General features: G+C 51.0%; 1 protein-coding gene and 1 long non-coding RNA gene across 5 annotated transcripts in view; one reads left to right on the plus strand and one right to left on the minus strand.

Moving 5' to 3' along the window:
• SERGEF (secretion regulating guanine nucleotide exchange factor) overlaps positions 1-9,737 on the plus strand; it is a 195,038-nt gene extending 185,301 nt beyond the window's left edge. The window contains exon 11 of the mRNA XM_080909158.1: positions 9,426-9,737. Coding sequence (XP_080765284.1) covers positions 9,426-9,730 — 305 coding nt within the window. The 3' untranslated portion in view covers positions 9,731-9,737. The remainder of the gene's footprint in view (positions 1-9,425) is intronic.
• On the minus strand, positions 2,362-11,326 carry LOC308413989. Of its 4 annotated transcripts, XR_013974856.1 has the most exons (7): positions 11,214-11,326; positions 9,625-9,737; positions 5,779-5,872; positions 4,422-4,460; positions 3,982-4,049; positions 3,737-3,832; positions 2,362-3,510 (listed from the first exon to the last, which is right to left on the minus strand). It is a non-coding gene; the product is annotated as an uncharacterized lncRNA (long non-coding RNA). The 4 variants fall into 4 exon arrangements; XR_013974855.1 differs by lacking the exon at positions 3,982-4,049; XR_013974857.1 differs by having other exon boundaries at positions 3,982-4,460.
• Between the last annotated feature and the right edge of the window lie 1,373 nt (positions 11,327-12,699).

The following is a 12,699-nucleotide window of genomic DNA, read 5'->3' on the forward strand; positions in this document are numbered from 1 at the left end:
TGGGGGAAGGCCTGCTTTGTTGGCTGAGCCAGTTAAAAACTATATTAGGCCACATGAGCCAAAGCAGAGCCAGCCAGAGCCTGGCCCTCCTGATCATCCAGGGAATTGGGCGAGTAGCCCCCAGAGTGTGCGCAAGAACGGAACCTCCATACAGATGTCCCGCATCCCCTTGTCCATGAGTAGATTTGTTCTGTTCTTATTCATGGTGGAAGATTTCACCAGCAGCAAGACATGGTGCTGCCAGGGCAGCCCATCAGGGATAAAGCACCCCCAACCTTGGTCTACTGTTACCACGGCAACATGGCATTTCTAGACTCTCCAAGCAACCTTATGGCATCTGCTGCTGTAAGCAATTCATGTGGAAAAGGACCACTGCTCCTTCCCCACTCCAGAGAGAGAGAGAGAGCAAGCTATGAAGACAGGGCACCATTCACTGGGGGCCAGGGTCTCAAAGGAAGTGGTTCTTCAAGCCAGCCTGTCTACTCCAGTGTGGGGGGCTATGGGGTAAAAGCTGCCAGATCAGAAGAGACCTGGCGAAGGGAGATAAACTAGAGCAGACACAGGACAGACAAAGGCTGGTTGTGGAGTGTGTGCATGATGCCGGCAGTTTGTCTAGAAGGCAGGACAGACACTGGTGGAGATGTCGTGGCCAGTTCTGTCCCACTGAAACCTGTCACTTTAGTTCTGCCTGGCAAATCCTGGCCTTATCTTTGGTTGCATCCAGGGTATGTTCGTGCCTTCCTTTGAGTGTGCGTTCCTCCCCTCCTGTCTCTATGCACTGCCATGTGTGATCACTTCCGTGTTCTCTAGGTCCTTTGAACCTCTACTCTTCTTCTGTGGGGACACAAAGAGAAAAATGCTGATTCAAGCTCAGGCAGGAATCCAGAAGCCATGAGATATAGGTTAACAACTCAGGATCCGGGCAGATTGGACCTTGATTATTTCCTGGCTTTACCAGTGGCGTGGAGGTGAACCTGAGCCTCAGCTAAACCCCATCTTCTTCTTCAGGGGTGAAATGAGGATCCCAGACATCCCTACTCTAGGTTATTAGGGTAGTAAAATGGCAGGCCAGACGTGGGTCAGAACAGAAACTTGCTGTGGAGTATTAAGCATTAGTTATTTCCCTCATCTCCACACCTTTCTCCTTCTTTGCTCATACAAGGCATTAAAATAGCACCTTTTGTAGGGTTGACACCAAGTGGATGCACTTGTGACAGAAAGGAGCCGTCCACATTGGGGGCTGCACACTCCCATCTAGTGTTCACGGCATCAACCCTGCATGGACGAGCCACGTCAGGCTGGGTCTGTCCTGAGCTCAGCGTGCACAGTAAATTGTGTGCCCATCTGGTCTCACTGTCAGATGTTCCATGGCCTCGGATGTCAACCATGGACCTCCCTGAAGGAACATAGCTTCTTTCCTCCCTTTGGGAACAACAGGCATTCATAGTCCCTAAACCTAACTCTGTGATCTCCAAAGGACTCCCATCTGCTCTCTTGACATGAATAGACACGGAAGTTGTCAGCAGTAAGAATGCCCTATTCCGTAGATAAAGTCCCCGCATCTTTATCACAGGGCACTTCCCATCTGAACCCTTACAGTAGGGAGTCTGGAGAGGGCCTTGTTCTCATCTTCTGATCACAGTCCTGTTGGTCCTTCCCAGGAAGGAAGGCTTTGGCACGTGTAGCTCTTTACAAATGATCCTAGTGAGAGAAAGAACCGGAGCTTAGCCCCAGAGCATCTTGTATTTGATCCTGACGACATCCCGCCATCCCTTACAAGCCGGCAGCTTCGGGTCTGATGGTCTGAGTGACAGGTGAGGGGAGTTTCTCCAGGAGCCATCTTCAAGTCAACATGGCCACACGTTCCTTGGGCGGCCTGGGTGTGGCCTTAGTGCACCGTTTTCAGGAGGGAGAGCCTGTCAGCGCTGGAGAGACGCTCAGGCTTCAAGTGCTGGAACAGAGACTCAGAGACCATGACTTACCCAGGCCCATATACCAAGCAAGCTTTGGGCCTGACACCAGCCTTTGGTGATGTTGGATGTCTGCATTCCTTGGAATTGATTTTTAAAACATTAGGTGAAGAAAGAGGAGATGGTTTAGTGGGAAAGGAATTTGCTCTTAAGCCTACAGAACCCACAGAAATGCTGAGAAATCATCTCCTAAAGTTGTTCTGTGGTCTCCACACATTGTTCTATGACCTTGCACACTGTGCAAGTACACATACCCCCCCCCCCACACACACACATTCATATATACACTCTCTTAACTATTTTGGGGGGAAAAGAGAGTTTTTCAAAGACAGTAAACAGACTTTTAAAGAGATAAATTATAAAAGTAACATGTGAACATTGAAGATTTAGATAATAGAAAATAATTTTATTTAAAAATCAATACGCTAAGCAATACCCTCAGTCTAGCGGTTTGTGTCTTGTAGGACTGGGCTGATGGATCCTCAAACCGTCCAGAGGGACGCATGGGGCCTCATCGCTGTGAATACCCGATAGACACTGACTATTCCTAGTAAAAACAGCACCCCCTCACATCGGCAGCCCCCTCCGAGTAACCACTTCTCCACGTGTTCCAATTTGACCACTGGGTCGACACTAGGGGAAGTCTTCAAAGAAATAAAACTATTCTCACTCAAACACCTAGGAGCAATGGAGTTTCTCACTTCAGAGGGTTACCATCAGAAAGCAGGGGCGTTCGGGAAAATCAGTGTGTGAATGAATGACTGGGTGCTGGTTCCCTTCCTAGAAAAGGTTCTGGGAAGTATCTGATCCCTTGGTTAGAGTCCACGGAGTTGGGGCAGTCAAGGCTCAGTACCCCTTACCCCTGCGCTATGCGAGGCAGCACCATGATACCAGTTTTGTGCCCTGAGATACTGAAAGGCGCTCATCTAATGTTTCTCCTACTGCAGTGCCTATCAAATTCTGGAATGCACCAGAACCTCCCCCCTGGGGAGCTGCTGTTGTGGGGGGAAGGGCATCTAGCCTCCTGTGAACAAGTGAGAAGATTGTCAGGACAATGTCAGGGATATAGAGGCTTGATTCTTGGAGCTGGAGAAACCAGAGCCAGCCCAAGCCCTGTAGGAGACAGGTCCTCTTAGAATCTAATCTGCGGGCCTCATCTGCGTCCCTCCCCGCTCTGCACCACAACAGCAAACAAATGGCACAGCAGAGAATAACAAACCGGTTTCCATAGCGATGCTTAGCAGCTTGTGCCCGGCAGCAGGTCTCAGACAAGCACTGGTCTGAACCCTGGCTAGAGCAGTGTGAGATGTTAGCTGCTCCCTCCAGGGGAAAGAAAAGGGCAGGGTGGTTTTGTCCTGTGACTGTACACTTGGGAGACTTTTTCCCCCAAGTTCTTGGATAGCTGGGAGCAAGGTAGACCAGACCAAAGGAGGCTAGGAACTGGATCCTAGGCATGAGACAAGGCCACCCCAGCAGCAGTGAGGGGTGGTGCCACCTGAGCAGGTGTCATGTGATGGATTCCACTGGGTACTGTGTGCATCTGTTTAAAAACAACAAAGACAAGTGGGACATGACGGACCTGTGTACAGAAAACGCAGCCGAGACCTAGGTGCACACGCCAGATGACAGCAACAGAGAGCCAAGCCTGGCTGGGCCCCATAGCTACCAAGCAACAACTGGTTCCCACCCCTGAGTAAGGATTCGGGGTAGGTCCTGGCCAGTGTCGCCTCCTCATCTCCAGAGGGAGAGGGGCTACAGCAACTCACCCTAGGAGCTGCCAATGAAGTAGTGGGCCTTCTGGGCAGCACATCTACAGTCAGATGTGGAGCTGGTCTCGTCCTTGCTCGGATGCCTCCTCTCTCCTATAAGTACGGCAGTCTAATATGCATGCATGTGTATGGGCATGCATGCACACACATGCACACACACACATGCACGCACGCGCGCGCGCGCACACACACACAGGCATGCATGAGCACACACACACAGGCATGCACAATCGCACACTCACCCCTGTTACTTTGCTGTCTCTGCCTGCCCAGCTCTTTCATCTGGCTCCTTCTTAAGGAGACTGAGCCACTACAGGGGCAATTGACATTTAGGAACTGTTCATGCCAGAAATAAATATGTACTGAGCATCTTTGTCGATTGTATAAGTTTTTTTTTTTTTTAAAGTTTTGTGATAAAGCTATTGAATAGAATCCAGTTTTTGCTCCCTTGGAACTTTGAGTGCTAGCAGAGATAAGAAGGGTTCTGGCAGCGTTTCATGTAGGGAGAGAAAGGCCTTGAGCTCCCAGGAATTAGACAACACCCCCAAGAGACCCCAGCAGCAGGTCTATGCATTTCCCTTCCAAATAAATATCACACGTTCTGGGCATGACGCCTCTCCCATGACGCCGATCCGGGACAGGGTTGCTGGGTTGTGTCTGTGTCAGCAGGCTGGTGGCTCACCTGAAGGAACACCTTTCTTCCTTGCACCAGGGCTTGCAGCTACACACAATGACAAACATCGTTTCAAACATACAGTTTTTATGACAGAAAAGATTAGGCACAAAGGAAATGACTATGTATTAGCCCATACGGCATTATAAATCTAAGACATTTACTTTGTTCATGGCAAAGCAAAGCCAGAAACCATGACTTAGAGGGGTTCAGGACCTGTGTGAATTGTGCCAGCAACTTAGCATAGGGCTTGCTCTGTGTCAAACCTCCTGCAGTTATCACAGGGTTCTCGGGTTTATACTCCCCCAGGCTCTCCTTGGGGCTCTCTCTGCAGAAGTGTTCGTTCACGTGTCTCTATCTTTTGTTCGTTTGTTTTTGAGGCCAGGCCTCTCTCTATGCAGCCCTTGGCTTCATTGGATCTCAGCTGTACCAAGGCTGGCTGCAAACTCCCAGAGACCCACCTGCTTCTGTCTCCCAAGTGCTGGGATTAAAGACACGCTCCACCAGGGCTTGGCACTTCCCCGTAGACTGCCCCCAAACAGTTCCTCATCTTCTCCCCTAAACCCGTTCTTTCCTCAGGCTCCCTCAGCCCCACAGAGAGTGCTATTGTAAGGGAGTATATAAGCCCTAGGGGAAGGCGCCACACTTTGGGCACCGGTGCCATATCAAGGCTGGTCCTCAGAGGCAACTGAGGCATCCTTCTATACTGCATCTGCATTTGTGTTTTGAACTTGATCAAACTCAGCACCAAGTGAGACGTGTAATACATCGAGGGGTTCAGGACTTCTTACGTAAGGTGCCATCAGAGGACCTCTGGTGTGCTAGGGAACCAAGCAGAGCCTAGCATAGTCCATATTAACAATATAGTCCAATAATAGTCCATATAAACAATAATAGTCCATATTAAACAGCGTCCTGTGTATTAGACGGGCAGCAGTTGGCAAACTGGGCCTGGCTCTTACTTGTGGCCCACTTTTATATGACAGCATCCCATTCTTTTTCTTCCTTTTCTGAGAATAAAAGTTTAGATGTATTTACTTGATTTGCGTGTATTTGAGTACACGTATGTACCGTGTGTATGTTTGGTGCCCACAGAGAATCAGAAGACAATATTAGATCAGATTTCCTGGAGCTGGAGTTAGCATGTGATTGTGAACCACCATGTGGGTGCTGGGGGCCAAACCCAGGCCCTCAGCAAAAGCAACAAGTGCTCTTAACTGTGGGGCCCCCTCTCCACCCACAAGCCATTCTCAAATGACCTTCAACGGACTATTAAAAAGAGAACCCGTGGGGCTGGGGAGATGGCTCTCTGGACAAAGCACTTGCCACACAAGACATGGCAAACAAGAAACAAGGGAGCACATACCTGTGTCCCCACACTGGGAGACAACAAGATCATCCCTGGGCTTGCCGTCCAACCCCACCAGCCAATCAAGAAGCTCGAAGTTCAGTGAGAGACTCTGTCTCAAAAATAAAGTGAAAGAAAATGAAGCAGCCCAGCCTTGATCTCCAACCATATGCACACACCAGGAGAAGGAGAAAAGGTGGGGCAGCCCACTGGTGGGGCCCTCAGACCCTCAGTACTTCTGTGGGAATAAGTGCAGTGGGGTACTTCAGGAATAAGTACCACATGTGGCATGCAGCAGTGTCCGATGCTCAGCCTTCTCTTGGAGGAGGAGCACCATCCACAAAATGAGGCTACCGCACCGTCTGTAACAACCTAAGCAGATAACACACTCAACTCGAGTAACTTCTCCTCGGAGTATCGGGGGAAGGGATGCCTGGGCCTTCGCCAGGCTTCTCTACCCAGCAGGCATGAACGTCCTGGCTCCGGGCCTCATCTGCTCAGCCCTGAGTGTGGCTTCCTCAGAGCAGTTCCCTTTGGCAGGAGAAGACAAGCATGCCAGCTGCCCATAGTCCTGTGTCCTGTGGCGAGGTCAGCTCTGCCTTCCTCCCACCCCCACCCCTGCTTCCCACCCCCACCCCTGCTGACAGTCAGCTGCGCTTCTCACCAGGGTCAGGCACTTGGCCCACGCAAGGTGCCAAACTGGGCCCTAAGGTCCTGGGCTCGTCCTCCCTCCTCCCTGCTCCTGATCAGCCTGGCTGTGTATTTCCCCAAACCTGAGCCCTGGACCAGCACCACCCCCCTCCCAAGGTGGTGGAGCCCTCTCTTGAAACAAATGTTTGCTGTAAGAGTTGAACCTTGGCATCGTGGAAAAGTCAGGAATATTTCCCAATAAAGATGGGCTTTCAGTGTCTGCGCCCTGCTGAAGAAGCTGAACATGAAGGACCAGTGAACCTGCTGGGCATGTGCACACTGCGCTCCAGTATGGGTGTGCAGTCAGGATGGAGGCTCAGGGTTATCCTTGGCTATATAGTAAGTTTGAGGCCAACATAAACTTCAGGAGAACCTGCTCCCCCTCCACAAAAAAACCCAAATCAGTAAATAGAGTCACAAATACATGCCTGTTAAAAGATCTAGAACAACATTTTAAGTCAAACTGAGAACAGCACCAACAAAAAGCACCAGGTCATGTAGCTTTTGGATTTGAGCACTCACTCAAATGTTTTTATAGTAACTGATGTTGAGGGGATAGTAACTGTGCTGCGGAGGATTGATTTAGAGAGAGAGAGAGAGTGAGAGAGAGAGAGAGAGAGAGAGAGAGAGAGAGAGAGGGAGGGAGGGAGGGAGGGAGGGAGGGAGAAAGAGGGAGGGAGGGAGGGAGGGAGGGAGAGAGGGAGGAGGAGAGGGAGGGAGGGAGTGAGGGAGGGAGAGAGAGAGAGGGAGGGAGAGAGAGAGGGAGGGAGAGAGAGAGAGGGAGGGAGAGAGAGAGAGGGAGGGAGAGAGAGAGGGAGGGAGGGAGTGAGGGAGGGAGGGAGTGAGGGAGGGAGAGAGAGAGAGGGAGAGAGAGAGGGAGGGAGGGAGGAAGGAAGAGAGGGAGGGAGTGAGAGAGAGAGAGAGGGAGGGAGGGAGAGAGAGAGGGAGGGAGGGAGAGAGAGAGGGAGGGAGGGAAAGAGAGAGAGAGGGGAGGGAGAGAGAGGGAGGGAGAGAGAGAGGGAGGAAGGGAGAGAGAGAGAGGAAGAGAGGGAGGGAGGGAGGGAGGGAGGGAGGTGTCCTGGAAGCATAGTGATTACATCTGCCAGTTTCATTGGCAATCAAAGGACACATTAAAACAGCGAGACACCATTTTGTGTTCAAATTGAAAAAGTTTTTTTTTTTTTTAAACCCATGTTGCTGGTAAACACTGGTGATGTGGGAAGGGGCACAGACACCCCACAGATCACTGAAGTCATGTTCAAAGAGTATCCTAACACTCCTCAGTCCTCAGGCATCTCCAAGATGCTGTACCCACTGGCCGGGAATCCCTGTCCTACAAATCTAATTTGGGAAGGTAATTAGAGGGAGCAGCAGAGACAGACACGCAATGCTGTGGGAAGATGGAAAATTAGGGACAACCTGAGCATCCGATAATGGCCCGCAGGTCGAGTACATTGTTCAGTCCTCAGAAAGCACAGTCAGGCAGCCACCATGAAGAAATTGTTTAGCAAACGTCTCCATAAACAAAGTGAGGGAACACGCTCCAGACACTTGCAGTGCGCAGAACTAAGTTGTCAGTAAGGAAAAGGTGAGGACCGACGAGGCCGAGAATGTAGTAAACCTGTGATTCCTAGAACCCAAGATGGCACAGACTCATAAAGGGAGCTCATTCCCAATAACAGGGTCTCAAGCAAAGAGAATGTAGTCAGCAGAGTGTCAGTAGTCTACAGGGAAGATCCAGAAGAACACATCTGTGGGATGTTCAGAGCAGTACTACTTATAACAGCAGCCATATTGGTGATGTCATATGATTTCATATTGCATCTTGGTACATGTAGTTCAGTGGAAGCAATGATTGCTAAGAACTGGCCGTGCCAAGAGTATGGCTGAGTGGAACATGCCTTTACATAGTGAGAGGCTAGCAATGAGCTTGGTCTATGAAGTATTGGCTCAGATAAATTTCTAAGTGTGAAGAACAGGTCGTACAAAGGACATGTGTCAGTGACGTGCTTTTGTAAGTCTTTAAGACAAACTGAAATGAGTATGAATAGTGTTTATGGACATGCATACGTGTACACACGCATGTGCATATGAACATACAAGCATGAACGTGATGTACACTGGCTTCAAAGCAGCGGTTACGGCAGCAGGCTGGGGAGCATAGAGGGAGGTCGGGCCTAAACAAGATCTGTTGTTGTTGTTGTTGTTGTAAGGAAAGGATTGAAACACTTGTGGGAAAATGATAACTAATATTCTGAACGTAGGTTAGGATATAATGCATCATGGCTCCAGGTGCATATGCAGCAGAGGATGGCATTCTCTGACATCAATGAGAGGAGAGGCCTTTGGTCCAGCGAAGACTCGTTTTCCCAGTGTAGGGGAATGGCCAAGGTGCTGAGATGGAGAGGGCGGGTGGGAGAGGGAGCACCTTCATGGAGGCAATGGGAGGGGGGATGGGAGGGGGGGTTAGGGGATAACATTTGAAATGTAAATACAGAGAATATCCAATAAAAAAATGAAAAAATGCAAGCAAGGGGGAGGGGAGGATATTGGACATTGCTTCCCATGCTTTTCTGAAGACTAAGTAAGGTATTTCAAACTTCCGAGTAGTTTTCTGAAGCATGGGGGTTGGAATCAAGTTTCTCTAGAGCCTAAGCTGGTCTGGAACTCAGCTTCCTGGAAGCTGGGGTTATGGAGACCGTGTGGGAAGCAGTTATGGCTGAAGTAAGGAGCTGATGAACTGAGCCAGAGCAGTGGGGTGGAGGGACATGGGGGACGGTGGAGGTGGTGGCCTGGGGTAACTGAAGAGCCAAGGGGGAAGCTGTGGATGTGGGGGAGGGAGTCAGAATGGGGTACAGTGACTTGAGGGCGCAGGTGAGGTGGCCATGAACGTACCCTGTTAATGGCCACGGGCTCTGCTTTCTTCCTGTGTGCACTGGGTGTTAACAGTGATGTCTGTGTCCTCTCTTCTGCAGGGGACACATGCTGCTCTTGGGGCTGGAATGAGCATGGCATGTGTGGGGACGGCACTGAGAGCAATGTGTGGACTCCAAGTGCAGTGCGGGCCCTGCCCTCGCCATCAACAGTCCTCCTCGTGTGCTGTGGGGCTGGCCACTCCTTGACCCTATGTCAGCTGCTGGCACACCCTGTGTCATGCCAGGATCTCGAGCTTACCTGCCCACTCCCAGATGCCACGAAGGACACTGGATCTCAGGGTGCCGCGGACAGAGAGAGACTGGAAGGAGAGACGATCGGTGACATCAACCCGAAGCAATTCTGACAGGACGCTGGGGTCGGGGGGACGTGGGAGAGAGACCTTTCAATAAAATGGCTTATCCCAACAGAAGATTCCTTGGAGAATCCTTCTGACAGGTTATGGGGCCAATAATCCTCTAGTCAGCTTGAGATGGGATCAGGAAGACCTGGCAGCTGGGCAGGACCGCAGGTCAGAACAACGAGGAGCTGCTTACCCCGAGCTCACAGAGGCCCGAGCTATGGAGGGAACATTCTTTCTACTCAGCAGATGCGGATGAGGGACTCCTCACTAAAGAACACGCAAACATCAGAAGGAGGCTCTGGCCCTATGTGAGGTCCACCCCATGGTCTTGTTTAGGTCAGGGGGTGGAGGCTTCTAGAGATTTAGAGCAACACACACCTCCCCTCTGATGTAGGGGGTTATTTTCTGTCCAGAGCCCATAGCTTTGCCTGTCTGGAGGCTCTGAAGGAACAACACCTATGTCTTCATGACCAGAGCCCAAGCAAAGGCTTTGGGTTGGGTGAAAAGAATGGAATGAGTAAGCAGGGAAAACACAGGGATTCTGGGGAGACCCAGGAGAGGAGACCCCCAAGTGTAGACAATGCCGTAACTCTTCCTCCAACCAGGCAAGATTCTGGGGCCACTGTAGAACACGGACTATGTCATCTCAGAGCTGGGGTGTCCAGGCTCCAGTGGCTTCCGGTGCTTACAGAATCCTAGGACACCTAAGCTGGAGACTTTACATCACCATAAAGCTGAGGCCTCCAAACTACACTCCTCGGAGCCTGGCATGGTGGCATATGCCTTAAATGCCAGCACAGGGCTGGTAGCACTAGGTGGCTCTCTTTGAGTTTAAGGCCAGCCTGGTCTACACAGCAAGCTCCAGGCCAGTCAGTCTACATAGTAGACATTGCAAAAAAACAAAACAAAACAAAACAAAACAAAAACAAACAAAACAAAAAATAGCCCCCAAACCAACAGCCTAACATTCTTCAGAGCTTCAGATATGTCCTTGCAGAGTGGGGAAGGGGCCAGGCAGACAGCGAAAAGCAATGGCAATGGCGAAAAGCTTGCCCTGCTCCTGGTCATGTTAGACAGTGTCGGTTCTGTCCTCACGCTGTGTGATATGCTTTGCACGAGGACTGTGTATGACAAGCGGCTCCTTAACAAAGTGAGGAGACAGCTGATCTCACTCAACCACTCCTGTTGCTCATCAGGAAAAAATGGAGGCTGAAGGGGTGTGCGATGGGGCACGCCTCATTCCTGGCCCAGGGCCAGCCAGTCAGAGCCCTGACCCAGACAAGGGTGGTCTGGGAAGTAGCCGAGTGAGTCCGGCTGGGTTCAGCTCAGAAGGTTTGGAGGAAGTCCATCCCACATTCCACAGTCTGACCTGCAGCCCCAGGCGTGAAGTCTTGCTCCTAGCCCTGGACCCAAGAACTATGACCTGTTCTGCACAACCCACCCCTCTACCTTACCCGGAAGCCAGGGGCAATGTTTGTCCTCTTACCTTCTCTTGCTAGCATGGCCAAGCCCGTAGATAGAGCAGTCACCCAGCACGGCTTACTGGAGCAAGCTCAAGGTTACCGTCCTGTCCTGTAGGCTGCAAGGTTGGCAGCAACCAGGCCCGAAAGCCTTCCCATGTGATCCATTCTGTTTAGACAGTTTCCAGTCACAAGGCGAGCTCCTGTCTCTTTCAGTACTGGCTGGAAAACCCCACACCCTGAGCTTCCCACTCAACCGTGTGCTTTGGAGCCCAGGGCCTTGTTCATAGGAGATAGACAGGTCCACATCCTGAGCAGGATCAGCGCTTGGGCCCTAACTTAGTTCTTTGGTCTAGTGCCTCAGACCTGTGCAGGGGGGTCAGATCCTTCTGGAAGCAAGCACATGCAGGAATGGGTGGTTTCCTGCTCACCACCCCCATTCTGTCCCCTCCTGATGGCAGTGTGGACAGAAGGCACACTCCTCACGCTGCTGCCTGACTGATGGGTAGACCCCCGGAGACAAGGAAGGATGGTTGACGAGTCGAGGTTGGTTTTCGTCGGTTTGTTGGTGTGTTGGTTTCCCCCTTCAGCCTTGGTAGCTGTTTGTTTTTCTAAGATGTTGTCCAAGTCCCCTTTTCCATCAGACCATGAAGGAGTCAGGGTTTAGTCATCTCTAGAACTAAGTGAAATGTGAATGAATGATCTTCTCGGTGTCCCCGTGGTCATTGGAGTGGGACGCTGGCCTAGTGAGGTCCCATCCTTATCCACTCCACTCTGTTCTGTCTACAGCTTTTGGGGAGCCATTCTACGGGTCTCCTGGACATTTGACACTGTCACTTCTCCCACCTGCTCTGTCGGGTCACAGACATTCACTAACCTGAGGAAAGCGCTCGTTCTAAGAAATGCGTGTTCAGCATAATTTTGCCCTCACTCTCTACCCTTACCCCCCACGAGAAGGAGGAAATACCCTCACTGTGTGCTTGCGTGTGTTTGGCCGGGCCCCGGAGCTAAGTGCTGAGGACCCAGCATGAAGCAGGTGTTACCATGCCTACTTCCCACACCCACCCGCCCCTTCTGATGGCAGCCACCATCTTCCACCCTTGATTATGATAGCCTGGAGTCTCCTGGAATAAGCTTGGATGGCGTGCTGGCTAGTTTTATGTTGACTAGACACAAGTTCAAGTCATCTGAGAGAAGGGAACTTCAATTGAGAAAATGCCTCCATAGACTGCAGGGAAGCCTGTAGGGGACATTTCTTAACCAGTGATTGATGAGGGAGGCCCAGCCCTTGGTGAGCTGATGTCCCTGGGTTCTATAAGGAAACAAGCTGAGTGAGCCAAGAGGAGCAAGCCAGTAAGCAGCACCCCTCTATGGCCTTTGCCATCAGCTCCTGCCTTCAGGTTCCTGCTTTGTTTGAGCTCCTGTCCCGACTTCCTCCAGTGATGAGCAGTGATATGGAAGTGTAAGCTGAATAAACCCCTTTTCCTCCCCAACTTGCTTTGGATTGTGGTG

The sequence above is a fragment of the Micromys minutus genome (genome assembly GCF_963924665.1).
Source record: "Micromys minutus genome assembly, chromosome: 32".
Lineage (NCBI taxonomy): Eukaryota > Metazoa > Chordata > Mammalia > Rodentia > Muridae > Micromys > Micromys minutus.